The 19809-nt window shown below is 41.5% G+C and overlaps 1 protein-coding gene across 12 annotated transcripts in view; it reads left to right on the top strand.

Annotated features, from left to right (window-relative positions):
- Positions 1-19809, top strand: part of CEP350 (centrosomal protein 350) — a 136348-nt gene that overhangs the window by 101942 nt on the left and 14597 nt on the right. For all 12 annotated transcript variants that reach the window (XM_043491378.1, XM_043491385.1, XM_043491379.1 and 9 more), the window contains 7 exons: positions 7734-7894; positions 8444-8580; positions 9649-9731; positions 10793-12891; positions 14798-15199; positions 15289-15435; positions 16713-16835. In XM_043491378.1, coding sequence (XP_043347313.1) covers positions 7734-7894; positions 8444-8580; positions 9649-9731; positions 10793-12891; positions 14798-15199; positions 15289-15435; positions 16713-16835 — 3152 coding nt within the window. The remainder of the gene's footprint in view (positions 1-7733; positions 7895-8443; positions 8581-9648; positions 9732-10792; positions 12892-14797; positions 15200-15288; positions 15436-16712; positions 16836-19809) is intronic.

Here is a 19809-nt window from a genome sequence, read left to right on the forward strand (position 1 = left end):
CAGTGCACAAAGTTTCCTAAACTGTGATGTCATTAACTGTTCTAGAAGAAATACAGAGCCTGAAGATCTGGTCTCAGAAATTGGAGGAAATGATCTTTCAGATCCTTTGTTTTAAACTATATTGAGTTTAAGTGTATTTAAACACACACACCCACTCATATGAATGAGATCTTAAACATGTTGGTATTTTCACCAGTTCGCTTTTAATGAAACCGATGTTACTGACTTGGGGAACCCCTCTTCAGAATTCTTTGACTTAGTTATTCGCACCCAGGGACATTCTGCAGTTTGTGAGCATAAGAATGCCACTTTCATTGTAGGGAAGCTTGCACTGGGTTGTATTTCTGTGCTTTATCTGCTCTGTAGGATGTAATTTATCATCCTCTTAGTTGCTCTACCTGGAAACCTTTACCAGAAAGGAATTGTTTTTTAAAAAAGGGGGAATTTTGCTTCAATTTTCTCCTTTTCCTGACAGCAAATGACTTGCATTAAAATTAATCCTGAATTTAAAATGTTTGTGCTTATATACAAACAGCAGAAAGTGTCGGACACCACCGGTGCAGAAAGGTTAACACCTGGCATAGTATATTATAGGTGGAGCTGGTAATAACAACCTATTAAGGTAGCCTGTTACTTTCCATTATAAGACTGTGTGTTTGGTTGCTTTCAGTTTTGACAAACTTTAACCGTTCGGGCTCCAATTTTCCATGCTGGATGTTTGCTTCAGACTGAATTTGCTTAGAAAATTTCAGTCAAAATGGTTTGGGTGTTTCTCAAATCAAGGCTAGGGAAAAATACATTGTTTTGCCCATGTAGAAAAATTGTGGCACACTTTTTCGAGAAGCTGTAGTGATCCCGTGCTTTGGAGCAAGGACTTGACATTTGACAGAGGGGTTGCCTTTGTGTTAAGGATATGCCTTTTTGCCTTCCCTATGGAAATCCATCCAAATTTGGCCAAGTTACAAGCCTTGGAAAAATCAGTTCACACATGCTCAATAGAGACTTTGTAGAGTTTAGCAGCTAGGATCTCCAAAAGTTCTGAGGCAAGAGAACTGGGAGTGGCTGGGTAAAACGACTGCTATAATGAGCTAGGAGGTTGGAGAGAGACACTGAGATAGGCCAAAGAGCCCAGGGAGGAAGACTGGGTTGGAAAGCTAATGGGGATGCAGAGGGAGGAAGAGAGTCAGGGTCGTGGGGACTGAGACTGATGGTAAAACGGGACTGGGAGTAAGGTGCTTGTGGAGGAAGACTTGGACAAGGAGTCTGGAGGGGGAGAACTGGGATGGAGAATCCAGAAGGGATTCTAGGACTGCCTGGGCAAGGACACTGAGACTGGGAGGAGAAGCCTGAGGGTTGAAGACTGTGACTGGGCTAAGTGAAGAGAATGGCACTGGGACAAGGTGCTAAGGTGAAAAAGAGATGGGACTGAGACCGGTATGAAGGGACAGAAGAATCTGTGCCCACTAGACATGCTCCCTTCCAGAGCTTGGACTGGAACCCAAGATCCCTAAGTCTCACTTTTCCTCTGCTGTCAGTAGTACCTGTGGAACCCACTGGCAAAGTTTGTTTCATCCCCCTCTAGTGCTGGTCCATATAGAGGATGACAACCTACTGATGCTATCAGTTACTCTGTTAGCTAAAAGGGAAGAGGTTTCTGTGGTGTATCTAAAGGTTCCAGCCCTGCTGATGACCTATGTGAGTGGCAGTATGAATGGAATTTGCAGTTTTTCAGTTTGCCTTTTAAAAATCTAGGAGATTAGACACACAAGCTACATGCAAGAGCATTACGGTTGCACAGTGAAGCAGTCAGAAGCTAGGAAAAGCCAGAATTAATGTTGCCTACGCACCCTTAATTTGTCTTCCTCATGTGTATGCATTATGATACAGTCATTAATTACATGATCATGTACTATTTTTTCCACATGACCCCTGCCTCCACCAGTGAACAGGATGGATGGTGCTCATGTAATGAGCAGCTATTCAGTATTTTATTTTATTTTCATTGTGCATTGTGTGACCTTAAGCCTCATTTGCTGCACACTACTCAAACCCTGCTCTGAAGACGGAATTATTAATTCATTCATGGACTTCTCTGTGGCGCTCATCACATAGTATCAGAGGACTTCACATTGTAATTTTTACAACTTCCCTATGTGAGGAGGAGGTGGTATTATCCCCATTTTACAGATGGGGAAGTGAGGCACAGACAGTAAGGTCAAAGGTGTCCATTAATTTTGGGTACCCAGTTTGAGGTACCTAGGACCTGGTTTTCAGAGTACTTATCATTACATAGCACTTTCTGTGCTCAAAGCACAGCTCTCATTGACTTCAATTGCTGCTGTGAGCACTCAACACTTCTGCAGATCAAACTCCAAGGTCTCACATTAGGCACCCAGAAAATGAGGAACACCTAATTAGTGACCACCTGTGAGAGGTTTGGTTTAAGTGACCTGCCTGACATGAGACAGGAACTCTGTGGGAGAGGCAGAGATAGAATTCAGTTCTCTGGGCCAGCGTTCAATTGCCTTTAACCATGAGATCATCCCTTCTTTTTCTGCAATCCCCTGCCTCATTCATTGCAGACCTTCCAACTTCTGCAGCAAATGAAGTAGGGGTCCTCTGCACATCCCCACAGCAAGTCCCTCCCCACAACAGATCCATCCTGTACACTGAATGAGGTGGGGGGGTCACATGGAAAAATAGTATGTAATCATGTAAGTTAAACATGTATCATAAAGAATAAGCAAAAAGGGGCCAAATTGAGGTTGCATAGGCAACCTTAATTCTGGCATTTCCTAGCTTTTCAGTGCTTGACTTTGCAACCTTAATAATGTTCTTATAACAGCTTTTGTGTGCACTAGAAAATAACAGGACTTGTTAGGACAAGTGATTTCCCTTTTGGTATAAAAATGAGTACATAAAATAAGCACATTCACACTGATTAATTTTTAATAGCGTGCCACCTTCAGGGCACTGCAACATAATTAAAACATGCAATAGCTTGATAAAATTATCTTAAAGTTGAAACAGAGAAAACCAAATAAACATATCAGTACGAATAAATGAAAAATAATGAATATGGGGGGGCAACAGTGATCATGATGAGCTCTTTTGAAATAGACTTTCAAGTATTTGGTATTTTAAAATATGATGGAGAGTCTAAGACTGATGTCAAATGGAGGAGGGATTTGGGGATGTATCACTGCGTTCTAGTGTTGGTCTGCACTGTTACCCTTTTTCCTGCATCATACGTAAAATGATCTTGGTTCATTAAAAGCACATTGTCGAGTTAAAAATAGATATTGCAGTTTTATTTGCGGGTTTAACTGATGCCTGAGATAAGTAAAGAATTTTTAAAAATTAATTTACTTTTCACCATTTATGCTGTTTGTTTCCACTTCTGCATTTTTTTGTCAGCTTGAACCATGAAAATAGAATAGTCAATTTCGCGTTTGTTTATAATCAGTTTCTGGTTCATATGTGCTATCAATGCTTGAAAACACTTTAGAGGAAAGCTACTCTTTTAAAAAAAAATTCATTAACCAGATGTCATAGCAACAGATTCCTTTGTTAGGCTTTGTAGAAACTTGCTTTATACAAAAACTGAATTTGTGCCTTAATTAACATGACGTTATTGTCACTTAAGCAGGAGGAATTAATTATAATCAAGACACTTGCCGGAAAATAAGTACATTACCTCGGACTATGAGGAGAGAACACATTCTTCCTGTCAAATACATATATCTATTTTGTGCACTGCTTGTTTATAGACACTTCCATAAATATTTAACTATAAAACTTTACTGAAAAAGGAATGCATCCAGCTGCTGGTCACATTTACGAGCTGCTGACAGTGAAATACCTTACTGCTAGTTACTTTTGCTGTTTTTTGGTGAAATGAGGCATTGGTTATCGAACTGAAGTGCAAATTGCTATTGGGCCATGAAGAGCTAGCTGGTCACATGGTGCTGCTGACTTTTTTCTTCTTTATTTCAGCTGGCTTTATAGTCATCTCTGCTCTTCATTGCAGCAAATGGTCTGGGTGCCTGTAAAAGTGCCTAGAACAGGGGCGGGCAAACTTTTTGGCCTGAGGGCCTCATCGTGTTTCTGAAATTGTATGGAGGGCCAGTTAGGGGAGGCTGTGCCTTCCCAAACAGCCAGGCATGGCCCGGCCCCCGCCCCCCTATCTGACACCCCCCCTTCTTGCCCCCTGATGGCCTTCCTAAGACTCCTGCCCCATCCAACCCCCCCATCTCCTGACTGCCCCCGGACCTCCCACCCCAACTACTCCCTGATGCCCCATCCAACTCCCCTATCTCCTTTGTGACTGCCCCCCCCGGACCCCTGCCCCATCTAACCACCCTTCTCCTTAACTACCCCTGGACCCCCTGCCCCTGACTGCTCCCCGCTACCCCATCCAACCCCCCCCTTCCTGATGTCCCCCTGGGACCCCTGCAACATCCAACCACCCCTTCTCCCTGTCTGTCCCCAGAACCCCTGCCCCTGACTGCCCCCCACCGCCCCATCTAACCCCCCTGTCCTTCCTTACTGCCCCCCCAGGACCCCTGCCCCCATTCAACCACCTATTTCCAGCCCTCTGACTGCCCCAACCCCTATCCACACCCCCGCCTCCTGACCACCACCCTCGAACTCCCCTGCCCTCTATCCAACCTCCCGGCTCCCTGCCTCCTTACTGCGCTGTCTGGAGCACCGGTGGCTGGTGGTGCGGCTGCACCGGGTCAAGCTGGGCTCTGCAGCTGCACTGCCCCAGGAGCTTGCCCCTCCCTGGCCGCCCAGAGCATTGTGCCAGCGGCACGGCACACTGAGACTGCAAGGGAAGGGGAACAGCGTGGGAGGGGCCGGGGGCTAGCCGCCTGGGCCAGGAGCTCACGGGCCGGGCTGGACAGTCCCGCGGGCCATAGTTTGCCCACCTCTGGGCTAGAAGCTGCCTCTACTAGGGGCTGCTGCTACATAGAAGGAGGAGAGGACACAGGAGCACACCTGAGACTGAAGTTTTCAGCCACCAGGGAGAACTGCCAATGGGACTGTAAATTAGGCTGAAAACTATTAATATTAATAATATTTATTATTTCTATTTTGGTAGTGCCAGTCATGGACTAGGATCCCATTGTGCTAGGTGCTATACAGACACAGAACAAAGACTCCTGCTCCAAAGAGCTTACAGCCTAAGGGCTTGTCTACATTTACAGCGCTGCTGTGGTGCAACTGCACAGTGGAGCTGCAGTGCTGTGGCACTTAGAGAAGATGCTACCTACGCTGACGGGAGAGTTTCTCCCGTCGATATAGTGCTGTCTACACCAGGAGTTAGGTCGGTATAACTACATCACTCTGGGGTGTGGAAAATCCACACATAGTTATACTGGCATAAGTAGATAGGGTAGACCAAGCCTAAGTATAAAACAAGAGACAACAGGTAGATACAGACAGATGGGAATGCACAAGGAAGCATTGAGACAATAAGACCATGCCTTTCTATGAGTTTACACAGTCTTGTTTGGGCCTTGGTCGTTACAGAAATACAAAAACAGTTATATTAGTGGAGACAACTCTACTGTGGAGAAGGGAATCAAGCAGCTGGGCACGACTTCCAATAGAATAGAGGGAGAGGACCACCAGGAGGACTGGAAGAACAGACAGTAGGGAATCCTGGGGGAGGGGAAGAGGAACAGAACGAATGGTAATGAAATTGCAAAAGGAAACCATGTGATTTCCTTTTTAAAGACAAATGAAAATATTTGTTCAAGTGAGAGGTGGCTACATTCACCACAGGGATATTGTTGTTATGAATGACATAATAGGTAGTCTGCAAAATTGAGACTAGGAGCATAAGTGGTCCATGCAGTTGTGAATGGAATGTCGGGTGACCCATGAGACAATCTCTCTAAAGATGTGATTCTCTGTTTGCTTAAGTGTGAGAACCCCAGAAATAAGTTGTCAAACAGGAGGATTTGACAGTTAAAATTACTATCATGATCAAACTGCTTCTTTTTCTAACTGAACTTAACTAGTCATCCTTCAGTCCTAGTGAATTTGTTTAGTCCAGGAGATTTAAAACCTGGTGGTCTTACTGTACTCCATCTATAGTTTGCAAGAGACCTAGCTTGCTTCTGGACCGTACTATTACAAATGGAGTACTCTCCATTAAAGTAATACATCATGTAGCATAAGGGTGTTTAAGGTGAATTTAAAAGCTTTTAAACACAAATTTTAAAAATATATACATTCTTAAACCATTAAAAAGAAGTGTCACACTGAAAAACATAAGATTAAAGTAGTTTCCTCTGCAGCAGTTGACATCATAAGCAGTTAATGACAAATCCTTAAGTCTTTATCCAGACAAGTGCTCATTGAATTGATTGAATGAGAACTGAGTAAAAGTTACTGGATGCTTGTGCTGTGTGTGTCTGTGATGTCCTGAACAAAACACAGAAGTCTGAACTTACATACTGGTAAGTAGGGAGAGGCTGCAATAACTTTCAAATACTTATTATATCTAAAATATATATTTGAAACACTCTTATCTATAAATTAACCATTTGCATTCTAGGCACACAGCATAGTTCTGAATATTGAGCTAATTTTCAATCCTGATATTCTTCTGTAGATCAGATTCAGTGTATTCTATGCCACCTTCATAGCATAAGGGTATGTCTACACTTGGAGCTGGAGGTGTGATTCCCATCTTCAGGAGACAAACTCACACTAGCTTTCATCAAGCTAGCACGCTAAAACTAGAACGTAGCTGCAGCAGCATGAGCTGCAGGACAGGCTAGTCATTCTGAATATGTGCCCCTGAAAAACCCTAGGCACATCCTTGGGGCAGCTAGCCTGTTCTGCCTTCTGTTTGTAGCATGCTAGCTCAATGTAAGCTAGTGTGAGTTTGTCTCCTAAAGATGGGAATCACACCCCCAGCCCCAAGTGCAGACATGCCCTTAGTTTGTCATTGAGTAGGCTAATATGCTTTAGTTAAATGGAGAAAATACCTATGTATTGTTTTTGTTTATTTAACAATGACTGCACTTTCAACATCTCAGTTCTGTGTGGTCTAGACTATAGGTTAGACTATGGGACAGGGAATTAAAAGGCCTAACATCTACTTCCTGTTCTGCCACTGACATGCTGACCCAGTGCAATTCATTTAACTGCCCTCTACCTCAGTTTTTCTATTTGCAAAATGGGTATAAGAAGACCCATCTTTGTAAAGCGGTTTGGGATTCTCAGATTACATGTGCTATATGAGGGCAAAAAGGTGTTCATGCACTTTACACTTTTTACCTTTTGTTTAATTGTGTGCCTTTTGTATCATAGAATTTCTGCTGTGTTTGAAAGTTATCTATCTTGGTTATTCAGCAGTGTCTCTAATGCCTTCTTTCAGTGTAGGAATCACAAAGTTAAGTGACTTTGGCTTTCTAAGGATGTACAAGATAACTAGGAACATAACCATTTTATACATCATATCTTTGACAAACTCAGTAAGGTCAGATGTAGCATTTTTCTTCCTTATATATGTGATGTGATATTGTTAAAATAAGAGATGCTGACTTAGGAAGTCTTTATTTAGATGATATGAGCATGTCAAAAATAAATTATTTTACTAATATTTTACGTGATGTAATTTAAATTCATTAACTGAAGATTCTGTACTTGTAATAATTCAAATACTTGTAATGTGTCAGGTTATTTGAGGATTAAAACTAAACTGCCTTTTTCAGAAACTACATCTGACCAGAGTGACATTGAAGGCCGGATCAGGGCCTTAAAGGATGAGCTACGGAAGAGGAAGTCTGTTGTTTATCAGCTGAAAAAGGAACAAAAGAAGAGGCAGAAGGAGAGGCTGAAAGCCCAGGAGGCCAGTTTGATCAAACAGCTAGAGGTTAGGAACAGTTAAAAGAAGGACTAAGTAACAAGTCAAACTGCTAGCATAGTATGAATTGGTATATTACAGTCAGTTGTTGAAAAAATCCTTTCTCTTGTACTTACTGATGCAACTTTTTATGACAGAAGCACCACCATTCTGGGACTGGTTTAAATATTTCCAATAATTCTACAGTAGCTCATGTGGTACTGATATGATAGACAATCCTCTTCAGGATAAAAGGCTAATCCACCAGTAGCATGATGTCGGGGGGTGGGTTGGTTTGTTTGTTTGTTTGTTTTAAAGTAGTATATTGACTCAGACTTGACAGACACTTGGAGTCTATAACAATAAAATATTAAAACTCCAACCACTCGCAACTTGAAGAGCTGTTACTTGTGCAAATAAGCTGTTTGTCCAATACACACATGAAAACTTCTTGCTTTGAGAGCAGTCTTCTAAAAGGAAAGGATGTGCTTTATTCATTTGATAACTTCTGTTTGCTGATTGATTCTTCCAAGAAGTTGTGATTTGGAAAATTAACAATCTTAACTTTTTCACACTCAGTCTTATGATGAGTTCATAAAGAAGACTGAAGCAGAGCTGAGCCAAGACCTGGAGGCATCACCCACAGCTAAGCCTCAAATTAAAACTCCATCCTCATCTACTGAAAAACCTAAAATCAAGCCACCCCCACTCCATAGGTAACTTGGAACTCTCTTTGTAATTTAACATTACCTTGTTAGCATTTTTCTAGGTTAACTGTACAAATGCCTTTTCCAGAATATGCTACAGTTATAATATAAAGTAGTTGTGTGAAGATATTTCTGAATGAGCATGGAAGAAAAGTACAATCTGTGCAAGTTTCTCTATTCCTCAAGTATTATGTACATGGAGAACTTTAATCTATCTGAAACTAAACAAAAACATGTATTAGAATGTTGTGTGTGTGTGTGTGTGTGTGTGTGAACACTCAATGGCATTTGGGGGGGAGGGAGGAAGTTGATGCTATCTCAGAAAGTGCAGCAATCATTGGTATAGGGGAAAATCACAGGGAGAAAACCTGAAGACCACAGCTCCCTAGGCCACTGGAGAATGGCAGTGTGTTGATGCCTTATGCTAGCCCAGTCAGCAGACACATCATCATACAGACAAGCATTATATAAAGTTCCCATTCACAGTGTCAGTGTATTCTATTCTTGTCCTACCTTATCCCGGTGTCCTAATCTAGGGTTTTTCTGAGCAACAGCAGCTCCTGCCTGTATAGAATTGTGACAAATATTATGGATGGCTTTCTAACCTGGACAGTTCTCTTCCTTGCCCCCTGTGCAGGCATCTCCCCGTCCCCCCCGTAGAAGCCATTCATACTTATAACTTAAACCTAGTTTACAACCGAGGGTTTCAGAGGTAAACAGTGCATTAGCCCACTACACTTCTTGGTGTATCTACTTGTGGTTCTGTTTCCCACCCCAAGAGATGGTACATAAAATCCCATTGGCCTCTCAGCAGTAGGTTTACATGCTTTCAACTGCAGAAGGTAATATTTCTTTCTAAGCTAATCTTTATTAGAAAGAAACCCTCCCCAGAATGTATCGATCCCACACATACATACACACACCTTTATAATTACTTTCTATATTCATCTCACCTTTAATGTACTCTTGCATTGGGGTACATGATTCTGTAATTATTGCTGTTTGCATTTACACTATGACTAGCGATTCCAACATCTGGAACATTGGTGGTTCACTTTATTGACTTTTCAACCCTAGGCCTGAGACAACCAAGAATTGGAAATCACTGACTGAGTCAGAGCGGTCCAGAGTATCTTTGGAATCCATTGCAGAGCATGTGGGTATGTATTTGGAAAATAAATGCTGCAGATGGAGGCATCCTTTCATAAATCTTGAAGAATTCTATTACTTTACCGTGTTTTGAAAAATATCCATTCTTTCATAACCTCTCACTGTTTGCTTCAAGGTGAGAAGGGCTTTAGAGAGAGTGTGGTTAAGTCAAAATTGAATGAATGGTGCACACTTTTTCTTTATAGTTGTATTTTTTTTCACATTTACATTTGTTTTGATTCTAACATTAATCTTCTGAAGAACAAATTTCACTATTCCTCCCCTTAGCTGTAAAGCATCTTAGGTCTCTTCTTTTAAGAGACTTTTTAATAATAAACAGCCAAAACATAGTGGAAAGAAATGGTAAATTTTAGAAGAATATTTTAACTAAGAAGAAATGATAGCATCTTGGCTTTTTCTTCTTGCTGTATCACTTCAACTTAGGAGACAGCAAATGCAAATAATGTGCTGAACCACAAATATTTGGTTCTATCCTTGCTGAGACTTACGTGAAACATCAAATGTATGACAACTGTTTTTCTTTTTGCCTTTTGTGTTTCCCAGCACCATATAATTTGAGAACACTGCCCTTGAAGAAGCCAAAAACAATGAAAGATTTCCTTTTTTTGTTCAGATATTTTTCAGTGGTTTACTATTAATCTTTATCTCTCCACATACATTTATAACTTTGTTTACCTTTGTGACCTCCAGACAAATACGTGAGCTTTTACCTCCTATAACAAAGTCCCATTCCACAATAATAACCCTTCACAGAACAGCAGTAGAGGTAGGAGGTTAGAAAGAAAACTATGGAGACATAATACATACGGAATACGGAGGATGCTGCTATTATTTACAGGACAGTCCAGAAGCCTGTGAAACTTTCCCAGATCCTTGCTAATTTCCTTTAGTCTCAAATCTTTTGACTGAACAGCTGTTTAACTTTGGCTGCAGTTTCCCAATAAAGTAACAGGCATTCCTGATCAGACCTTGCTCTGATAGGATTAAAAGATAGCAAAAGATTATTCTGGATGATTTAGCATTGTGATGATTATTTTTTTTTCCCTTTAAGATGCTGTATCATCAAGTTCTGAGAGGTCTGTGTCTGTACACATCAAGAGACTCATTGATTCAGAGGTTCATATAGAAGAACCTTCCCGAACCCTATCCCCAGTCTTCAAGTCCACAAGGAGATCCAGAGCTGAATCTGGTGATTCCTTGGACAGTGTGCCCTCATTAGCTCTTCTCAAAGATCTAAGAGATAGTGGCAGAATATCCCATGTGTTAGTGAGCAAGTCAGAAGATGTATCCAGTGATGATATTGTGTCCAATCACAAATCTGATATACAAGAGGAGATGGAGTACATAAAATCAGAAGAATCCGAGGTTGAAGATGTTAATAATAAACATTCAGAGAGTTCTGGTGCTTTGTTGATGCTAGATATACGCCAGGAAAGCTTACCAGAAGTCCTTCCAAAGAGAGACCTCCACTCTGACACTGAACAGTCTCAGAAGGAACTATTTAGCATGACTGCTGAAAATATTCAGATCAGAGAAGAGATCTCAAAACAGAGAGAGGCAATCAAAGATGATGTAGGGAGTGATCAAAGTGACAGATCAGAAAAGTCCTCTCTCAGCTTGAGCAAGTGGGCACAGGAAAAAGACCTCTCTCTTCCAGAACAAGTTTTTACTCAAAAAGAGCCATCATACTCTGAAGACTTTGTGGGGTCCTCCCCCGGAAAAGAGACATCAGTTGAAGAAACTCCTTCTGCTAAATATTACAAAGACAATTTTGAGAAGCCTACATTGTCACAAAGAAAAGATTCTCAGTCACTTAGAGAGAAATCACAGCATTCAAAACCTCCTAGAAGCAGATCCACCAGCCTTGGCAGTGAAGATGAAATCAGTGAATATCTCAGTGACAAGTCTCTCTCTGTCTCTGGCAGTGTGCATTCTGAGAGATTGTTAGAACTCAAGTCACCGACAGAGCTCATAAAAAATAAAGAACGCAGTGATGTGGAAAAAGAACAAGCCCCCTTCGAATCACCACTTTGGGCCTCAATTTCTATCACAGAAGAAGCAAACACACTGGTAAATTTCAATATTGGTGACAGGATACTTGTGAGTAACATCCAGCCTGGAACATTGCGATTCAAAGGTCTGACCAGTTTTGCCAAAGGGTTTTGGGCTGGTGTGGAGCTGGATAAACCTGAAGGAAACAACAATGGGACTTACGATGGTATTAAATATTTTGATTGTAAGGAAAAGCATGGTATTTTTGCTCCTCCTGAAAAGATCTCTCACATTTCAGAAAGTTTTGATACCTATATAGACATGAATGAAGATGAAGACTCATTCTTTGATGACAGATTGGGTCAGCACTACAAATCCGAGCAGAAAGACAAAGAAAGTTCCAAATCTGGCAAAGTTGAAGAAAGCAAGGGAAAAGATGCAACTGAGAAATCATCCCAAGATAAAGCTCCACCAGGCATGACTGCTTTAGAAGCCTCTGTTGGGCAAAAAGTTGATGATTACTCCAGTTCTGAAGTAAACCATATAAAGGAGGTTTTCACAGCTGTTAGACCGCTTGCCAAAGAGCAGTCTGTGGTGGACTGCCTGAAAGATGCTGTAAAAGATGAGACTGTCGATGCACCGTCTGTTTCTACTATAGAAAATGTTACCACCATTCTATTGGAAGATACCTTAGATGGTATATTGTCTGAAAAGCTGGAGAGGCAGCAGTCCTCAAGGGAGGAATGTACTGAAAAGTCAAATAATTTCTCCTCTGGAGTTTTGGAGAAGCCTGGAACTCCACTTCTGGACCTGTTGACCAAGGAAAAGAATCAATTAGAGGCCCAACTTAGACTGCCTCTTAGAGAGGAAGAGAAGTCAAAAGACCAGCTAGAAAAGGTCTGCTTGTTGACCGACAGTCTACTTAAGGATTTTGTTAAGGACACTGTCAATCAGCTACAGCAAATCAAGAAGGTCAGGAATGAGAAGATTCATCTTAGCAATCAGGAGCTCTGTGATGTCCAAGAGGAATTATCATTCAGAACCCCAGCCCAGCATGTGGAGGAGCAGATAGCAAAGGGCCTGCAGAACTTCTTTTTAAGTCCTGAATTGGAAGATGAAAGAGAGGAAGTTTCCTCTCCGGATATGTGTCCCAGACCAGTGAGTATATAGCTTGCATTGATTTCAGAAGTTAATATATTAATTGTTTGTTTGATGGATAATTATTGAATCTGAAGATTTTGTTTTTTACCAATTTTGTTCCTCTCAAGTGTTGTCAGGTGGCCTCCAGTATGTCTCTCACTTTATGGTACATTCTGAAACATTCTGGGAATTTACAAAGATGTATGAAACACCTACTCATATCACATGAAAAACTGAAAAATATTCTACTTAGAGAGCATTCTGCTTACATATATCATATTTCCTGTATTAGCCTACCCTGTTTTTCATTGAATTTGCATGAATGGCGACTCTCGTATTTGTAGAGTAAGTTTGTTTCTGCTTACTCTCCACACGAAATAAGCATCCTCTGACCTTACAATTAGTTGCTATAGAGATCCTTAAGATATCAAGCTGCTAAAGGTGCTGGGTTAACAGCTCTCTGATAGGAGAAGTTTTATATCCACTGGACAGATATATCATGAACAGTGAAAGTTCAAGCTTCCCCAGAACCATCTCTAAAGGTAAGAAGATAAGATATGTCCTCTTTGCTGAGGCTCCTAACAAAGTTGACAACTGTGGTTATATTCTCGATATGTTACTATCACAAAAAGCACCAGCACCTTTCACATGGGCCACCAAACAGCCATCAGCTTGTAATTGCTTTTTGTCTACTGATTTAAGCTAGATCAGAGGTAGGCAAACTACAGCCTGTAGGCCACATCCGGCCCGCAGGACTGTCCTGCCCAGCCCCTGAGCTCCCGGCCATGGAGGCTAGCCCCCGGCCCCTCGCCTGCTGTCCCCCCTTCCGCGCAGCCTCAGCTCACTGCGCCACCGGCGCAGTGCTCTGGGTGGCGGGGCTGTGAGCTCTTGCCGGGCAGCGCAGCTGCAGAGCCATGGCCTGACCTGGTGCTCTGTGCTGCACGGTGGCATGGCTGGCTCCAGCCAGGTGGCACAGCTGTAGCGCCGCCAGCCACCAGTGTTCCAGACAGCATGGTAAGGGCTTTGGATAGAGGGCAGGGGAGTTCGGGGTGGTGGTCAGGGGGTGGGGCTGTGGAAAGGGTCGGGGCGGTCAGAGGGCAGGGGTCCTGGGGGGGAGGCAGTCAGGAAGAAGAGGAAGGGTTGGATGGGATGGCAGGGAGCAGTCAAGGGCAGGGGTTCCGGGGTTGGTCAGGGAGAAGGGGTGGTTGGATGGGGTGGGGGCAGTCAGGAATGAGAGGAGGGTTTGGATGGGGCAGTGTGGGGCAGTCAGGGGTGGGGGGTCCAGGGACAGTCGGGACAGAGAGGGGTGGATGGGGCAGGGGTCCCAAGGGGTCCATCAGAGGACAGGGAACAGTGGGGGGTTGGATGGGGCAGGAGTCCTGCGGGGGACCGTCAGGGGGCGAGAAGCAGGGGGCGTCAGATAGGGGGTGGGGGCCATGCCACCCCTGGCTGTTTGGGGAGGCACAGCCTCCCCTAACCGGCCCTCCATACAATTTCAGAAACCCGATGGGGCCCTCAGGCCAAAAAGTTTGCCCGCCCCGAGCTAGATTTTTACTGGTCGTAAGTGAAGTGAAAAGTTACATATTCCATTTGCAAACTGTTGAGCCACCCAGTCCTCCCAAACAAATTAGTTTCAGGGCAGAATGAGCAACAGGAACAGATGATCTATTTTTAAAAATACTTCTCTCTGTTGTAAACTCCCTAGTAACTTTTCAAAAACGTTGGGGAAGATATGATGAAAGTGCAGGTATATGAGTAGAATCAAATGTTTTCACTGGTTACATTTAGATAATTATTCAAAAATGCTTTATATACACAGACAATCATATCAGAAGTACATTTCAAAATCTAATTATAAGAAGTGTTTGATAGGAAATATAGTACATTACTGCTCTGAATAGTAATGCTGTTTCTTATTCCACAGGAGAGTCCAGTGTTTGGTGCCAGTGGACAGGAAGAGCTTGCAAAGAGGCTGGCAGAACTGGAGCTCAGCCGGGAATTCCTGAGTGTGTTAGGAGATGATCAAGACTGGTTTGATGAGGACTTTGGCTTGAGCTCCCAAAAGGTCCCACAGAAGCAAACTGAAGAAACAGCAGTGTTGCCCAAGATAGAGCCACAAAAAGTGCCACCTAAGCCATGTGAGGAGCCTTTGGCTGTTCCACATATTGCAGTGGAAGTAGAAGGCATGGTGCATGCAGCTGCTGAGGAGCTTTGGAAGTTGAAAGAGCTGGGTCATGATCTTCAGAATATCAGCCTTCCCATAGACCTTAGTAATACCACCAAAGAGCAGGACATGGAAACTATGAGCAAACAGGTCTATAAACAGGTACAACCCTGGGGAACATTGATCTCATCCCCTGGATACTTGCTTTCAGAAGCTGAAGTTTTAATTTTGACCTTTTTCTTTTTGTCAAGGCGGTATTTGACTTGACGAGAGAGATTTTTCGGGAAATCTTTGCTGAGGATCCTAATCTGAATCAACCTATTTGGATGAAACCATGTAGAATTACCTCCACTTACTTCCGGCGAGTAAAAGATCCAAATGACCTTGATGAGATCAAGGTAGGAAAGATGCTATTAAATTGTGACTGTCCTCATATCATATAATGCTTATATAGCATTTTTTCATTTCTAGCCCACAAAATGCAGACTGTAGGTAGGCAAACATTACTTGGATTTTAACAGATGTAGCATTTGAGCACAGAGAGGTTTCAAGAGTGGTTCTTCGCTGAAAAGCAATTGTGTAAAGATGGTACTTTTTTTTGTTCAACAGATTTACCACCCTCTCTTTCTGGGTTGTATTTGCTGACTTTAGTGACTTTAAAAAATTTCCTTTACTGCAGATCTAATACCTCAGTCCTGCAATATGATCTGTGTGAGCAGATCCATACACCTATGCAGACTTCAGTGGGACTCGATGAAAGGGTCTATTGTCATGGATCTGGTTGCGGGATTGGGGCAAAAAGACTGAGCTGGATTTTATACTTTCCTGTGCATTGTATTTGTATGCTAAACTTCAATCAGATACACCTGTGCCAACCCCACTGAAGGCAATGGAGTTGCACAGATAGACTAAGGGCATGATCTGAAGATGAAATGGATGCACTGCTGTAACTGAGGGCCTAGTTTGGTCTGCAGGCTTTTTATTACTGGTGATAATGCTCAAGAAAGAAAAAACTCAGCTTGTTGCTGAACCCAGATTAAATTTACAGGGCTGTATGTTAGAAAAAAAACACATGTCAAACTAGCACTTTTCATATGGAAATCATTAGGACACAAACAAGGAATATCCCCTGCCTCCAGTGCTGTTATTCCAAAGTTATTTTTCAGAGTAGAATGGAATTTAAAGTAACTTGCCCAAGATAACACATTGAATCTTTGGCAGAGTCATGGACAGAACCTAGGTCTACCAAGGCATAGCTGTCCCTGAACTATTAATAGCAGGGAAGAATAAAGTTAAAAGGATAACAGGCTGTCAGTCTCTAACCCTATTTTCCTACAGTGTCCTTTCATAAACTGAATTAGTTTTAGTTTCCAGTTTACTGTATCATTTAAGTGAAAGTTGTGCTCTACAGTCAGTCAAAGCTCTAAGGGCTAAAAAAAATTCAGCCTTTTTTTAAATATAGCATACTCTCTGCATAATGTTACCTCTAAGATAGGGTTATTGCTCAGTGCTTCCATTGTAAATCTCTTGCACTGCAATGTACATCTCACAGTGAAACAGAAATTCACCTGTATTTTAAGATCAGATTTTGAAGGGCAGGTGCTCTGTACAGGATTCACTTCTTCCCTCAAATACAATATTAACTCTTTTTCTCTCCCCCCCCCCCACCCCCCAGAGTTTCATTGCAACTGAAGTGCTGAAATTGTTCAGCATGAGGAAGGAACCTAATCATAAAACAGATTGGCAGAAGATGATGAAGTTTGGACGCAAGAAACGGGACAGAGTGGATCATATACTGGTCAGTGGATAAAAGCATTCAGTAGTTTGATTGTATTCTATCCCCTGAATACAAACGGTGTGTTAGTTATATCTCAAAAGAAGGCATGAATCTTTTGACAAAAGATTGTTAATCCTAGGTGCACAATTTAGAACTATATTTACGTTCCATATGGTCCACTTACATTTGTGTCTTTTTTGGGTATTTGCAATGAACAAAATAACTTTTAAACAGATCATTGTGTGTGGGTAGTGAGGGTAAGAAAAGGAGAAAGTTGAGAAGCATCAAATGTTAAATTAATTTAAACAGTGAATTTGTTACATTGTAAAATGCATAACTGAAAGGGGAGCCTTTTTTCTTTGGACCAAAAATGGTACTCCTACCTGTCACAAATTCCTGGAGAAGGACTGGCTTTCTGCCTTGATGAACCAAATTATTTATTTTTTAGTAATGTTGTTTCCACTGTGAAAAGTGATACTGAAATCCAAATAGATTAAGTTCCTTCCCATGACAGAATTCTGATACAGCATTTCTTGGCTTTTTCAAGAGTTTTGCAGGTAAGACCAGTACAGAGTTTGAAATAGGATTGCAATTTCAAAGTGACTATATCTTCTTCATAGTACTGTGGTAGCAGCTATGCCACATGGTACATTCAACATGTTCTCTAAGCCAGCATTGAGCAGCGTTGCTACTCCTATAATACCTATGCATGTAAACTCTGTTGAACAATATATGATACCAACACTGGTTCAGGGATGGAGGATAACTCATGGGGGCAAGCTTTTTAAAGCTGATCTTTGGGTGGTTTTACTGAATGGTTGGGGTCTCTCTCGTCTGTGATGAATCTACTTGGCAACATAAGAGTTGCCAATGCATTGCATTTATCTTAACTATATCCTAAATTGATATATAAAATTACCAGTTAATTCAAACCATGGATATCTTCAGTCTTTTGTTCTCCCACCTGTGGAAGATTTCCAGCAAAGCATTAGGAAGACTTTTCCGCCAGGGACAAAGTTGCACCTTAGCTAGGTAAAGAATTTAAAGTTAGGGTCAAGTATCCTGGGATATCTGGGCTTTATTAGTACATGTGTTGTAACTAATATCATTTATAATAAGCTAAAGTACAGCCACATTAGGTATGGAACATTCAGCTATTGTGTGCCTGCACCAGCTCACTGTACCAGCTTTCAGTTATTATGAATTAGTCTCAATTGGAAACATTCAAAAAAGTGAATCAGGTTGAATGAGGTTGAAAATTCAGGCACTAACGTACAATAGTCTGAGACCTTCCAGATTTCATATAAGAATTCAAATGTCAAAGGTTAAAACACTTTAATTCATATATTTTAATAAATAAGGGCTGACAAGCCTGTGTTTCATCCACTTCACTCACACAGAGAAACAGAGGTAAAACAACCACCATTTTAGCTGAAGGCTGGGAAAAATATGGAAAAACAAACTCTATACTATACTGTTTGCTTTAGGAATTGGCATTGGTCAGTGACATTGTTGCTAAGCTTATCACTGCAACGTTAGCAACCAAGAGAGAAACTTCTAGCTTAGAAAAAGTAGCCAAACCCTGGAAAACTTCTATAAACATATTTGTTAAAACCTCTTTAAACTGTTAAGCAGCTGTTTAGCTTTCTTTGTTTCCTAATCAGCCTCTAGCTTCTGCCATTTTTGTTTATGTGGTCATGAATTGTGAGAATACAAATACTGGATCATGGCAGCATCACTGACTGAATCAGGGGCGTTGCTAAATAACAGTATTCAAAAAGAAATAGAACATGATGATTTAATTGGAGTTTCAAAAACCCAGTTTCATGTTTTCCTGAGCACGGCAATAGTCCATTAAAGGAACAAATCAAATTTGGTTGAAAATTTAGATTTTGTTGACGTTTGTTTTTGTCTGTGTTCTTATGTATAGGTGTATTTAACAAATATATCTCTGCAACTCAAATACTGTCTCTCATGCTCTGGAGTGACTCACAACTGAGTGCCAACCTCAGTGCAGATACCCCAAACTGGTAGTGTGTTCTCTAACTAGAATTCACCAAGCCAGTAACAAGTGTGAACTCCTAGATCACTACCAGTCTTACCATAGAGTCACAGACAGTCCCCTTGGATCTCCAGTGCATCTTGCCACCCAGACAAACTAGACTTTGTGATAAAAGGTAACTCAAACCAAAAATCACGTCACATAAGGTTGGTCCCAGTCCCAAGAGACCTCCAGATCAGTTGGTATTCTACATTTTACACCAAAGACTACACTTGCAGCCAATTCTATTTTAAATGAACTAAAGGTTTATTAGCTAAGAAAAGGAAATGAGAGTTATTGAGAGGTTAAAGCAGGTAAAATATATGTACAAGTGAGTCACTCTTTGTAATACCAAATGGTGGCAGTCATGTAATAAACTGCCAGTTTCCCAAAAGTCTTTTCAGGGTACCCAGATTGTCTCTGGCATCTCTGCTTTGCATCTGGTACACATCCCAAAAGTCCAGAGATGAATGATCTTTCCTTTAATCCATTTTTAAAGCTTCTTCTCACAGAAATCAAGCTGACAGGGTCACTATTCAAGTGGTCTTTTCCTTTGATGACAGAGGGTGAGGAATGCATTTTGAGTCTTTGACCTCCGATCATCATGATGACCACTTGCTTTGAAATCAGCACTTTTCTGTTAAAGTTCTTCATTTGCATTTCAAAAGGCTTCTTTCTTGTCTGATGGGTTATTTAGTTAGTGGTATTTACAATATAAATGTTAGCTATTGCATTATAACAGGATACAAATAAGTGAAAACAATGCAAGTAACAACCAATTAGTTTTTCATTAAGTTTGAATGCCAGATACACTCTTATACATTGACAATTATTTTGATCTATACTAATACACAAGTGAATTGACCTGTGGCTTCAGCATCAGCTGGCACCTGCTCTGCCAGTGTCACATAGGAGAATATAGAAGTTAAACTGTAGTTAGTTTGTTTATAATGG

This window comes from Dermochelys coriacea, chromosome 8, assembly GCF_009764565.3.
Source record: "Dermochelys coriacea isolate rDerCor1 chromosome 8, rDerCor1.pri.v4, whole genome shotgun sequence".
Lineage (NCBI taxonomy): Eukaryota > Metazoa > Chordata > Testudines > Dermochelyidae > Dermochelys > Dermochelys coriacea.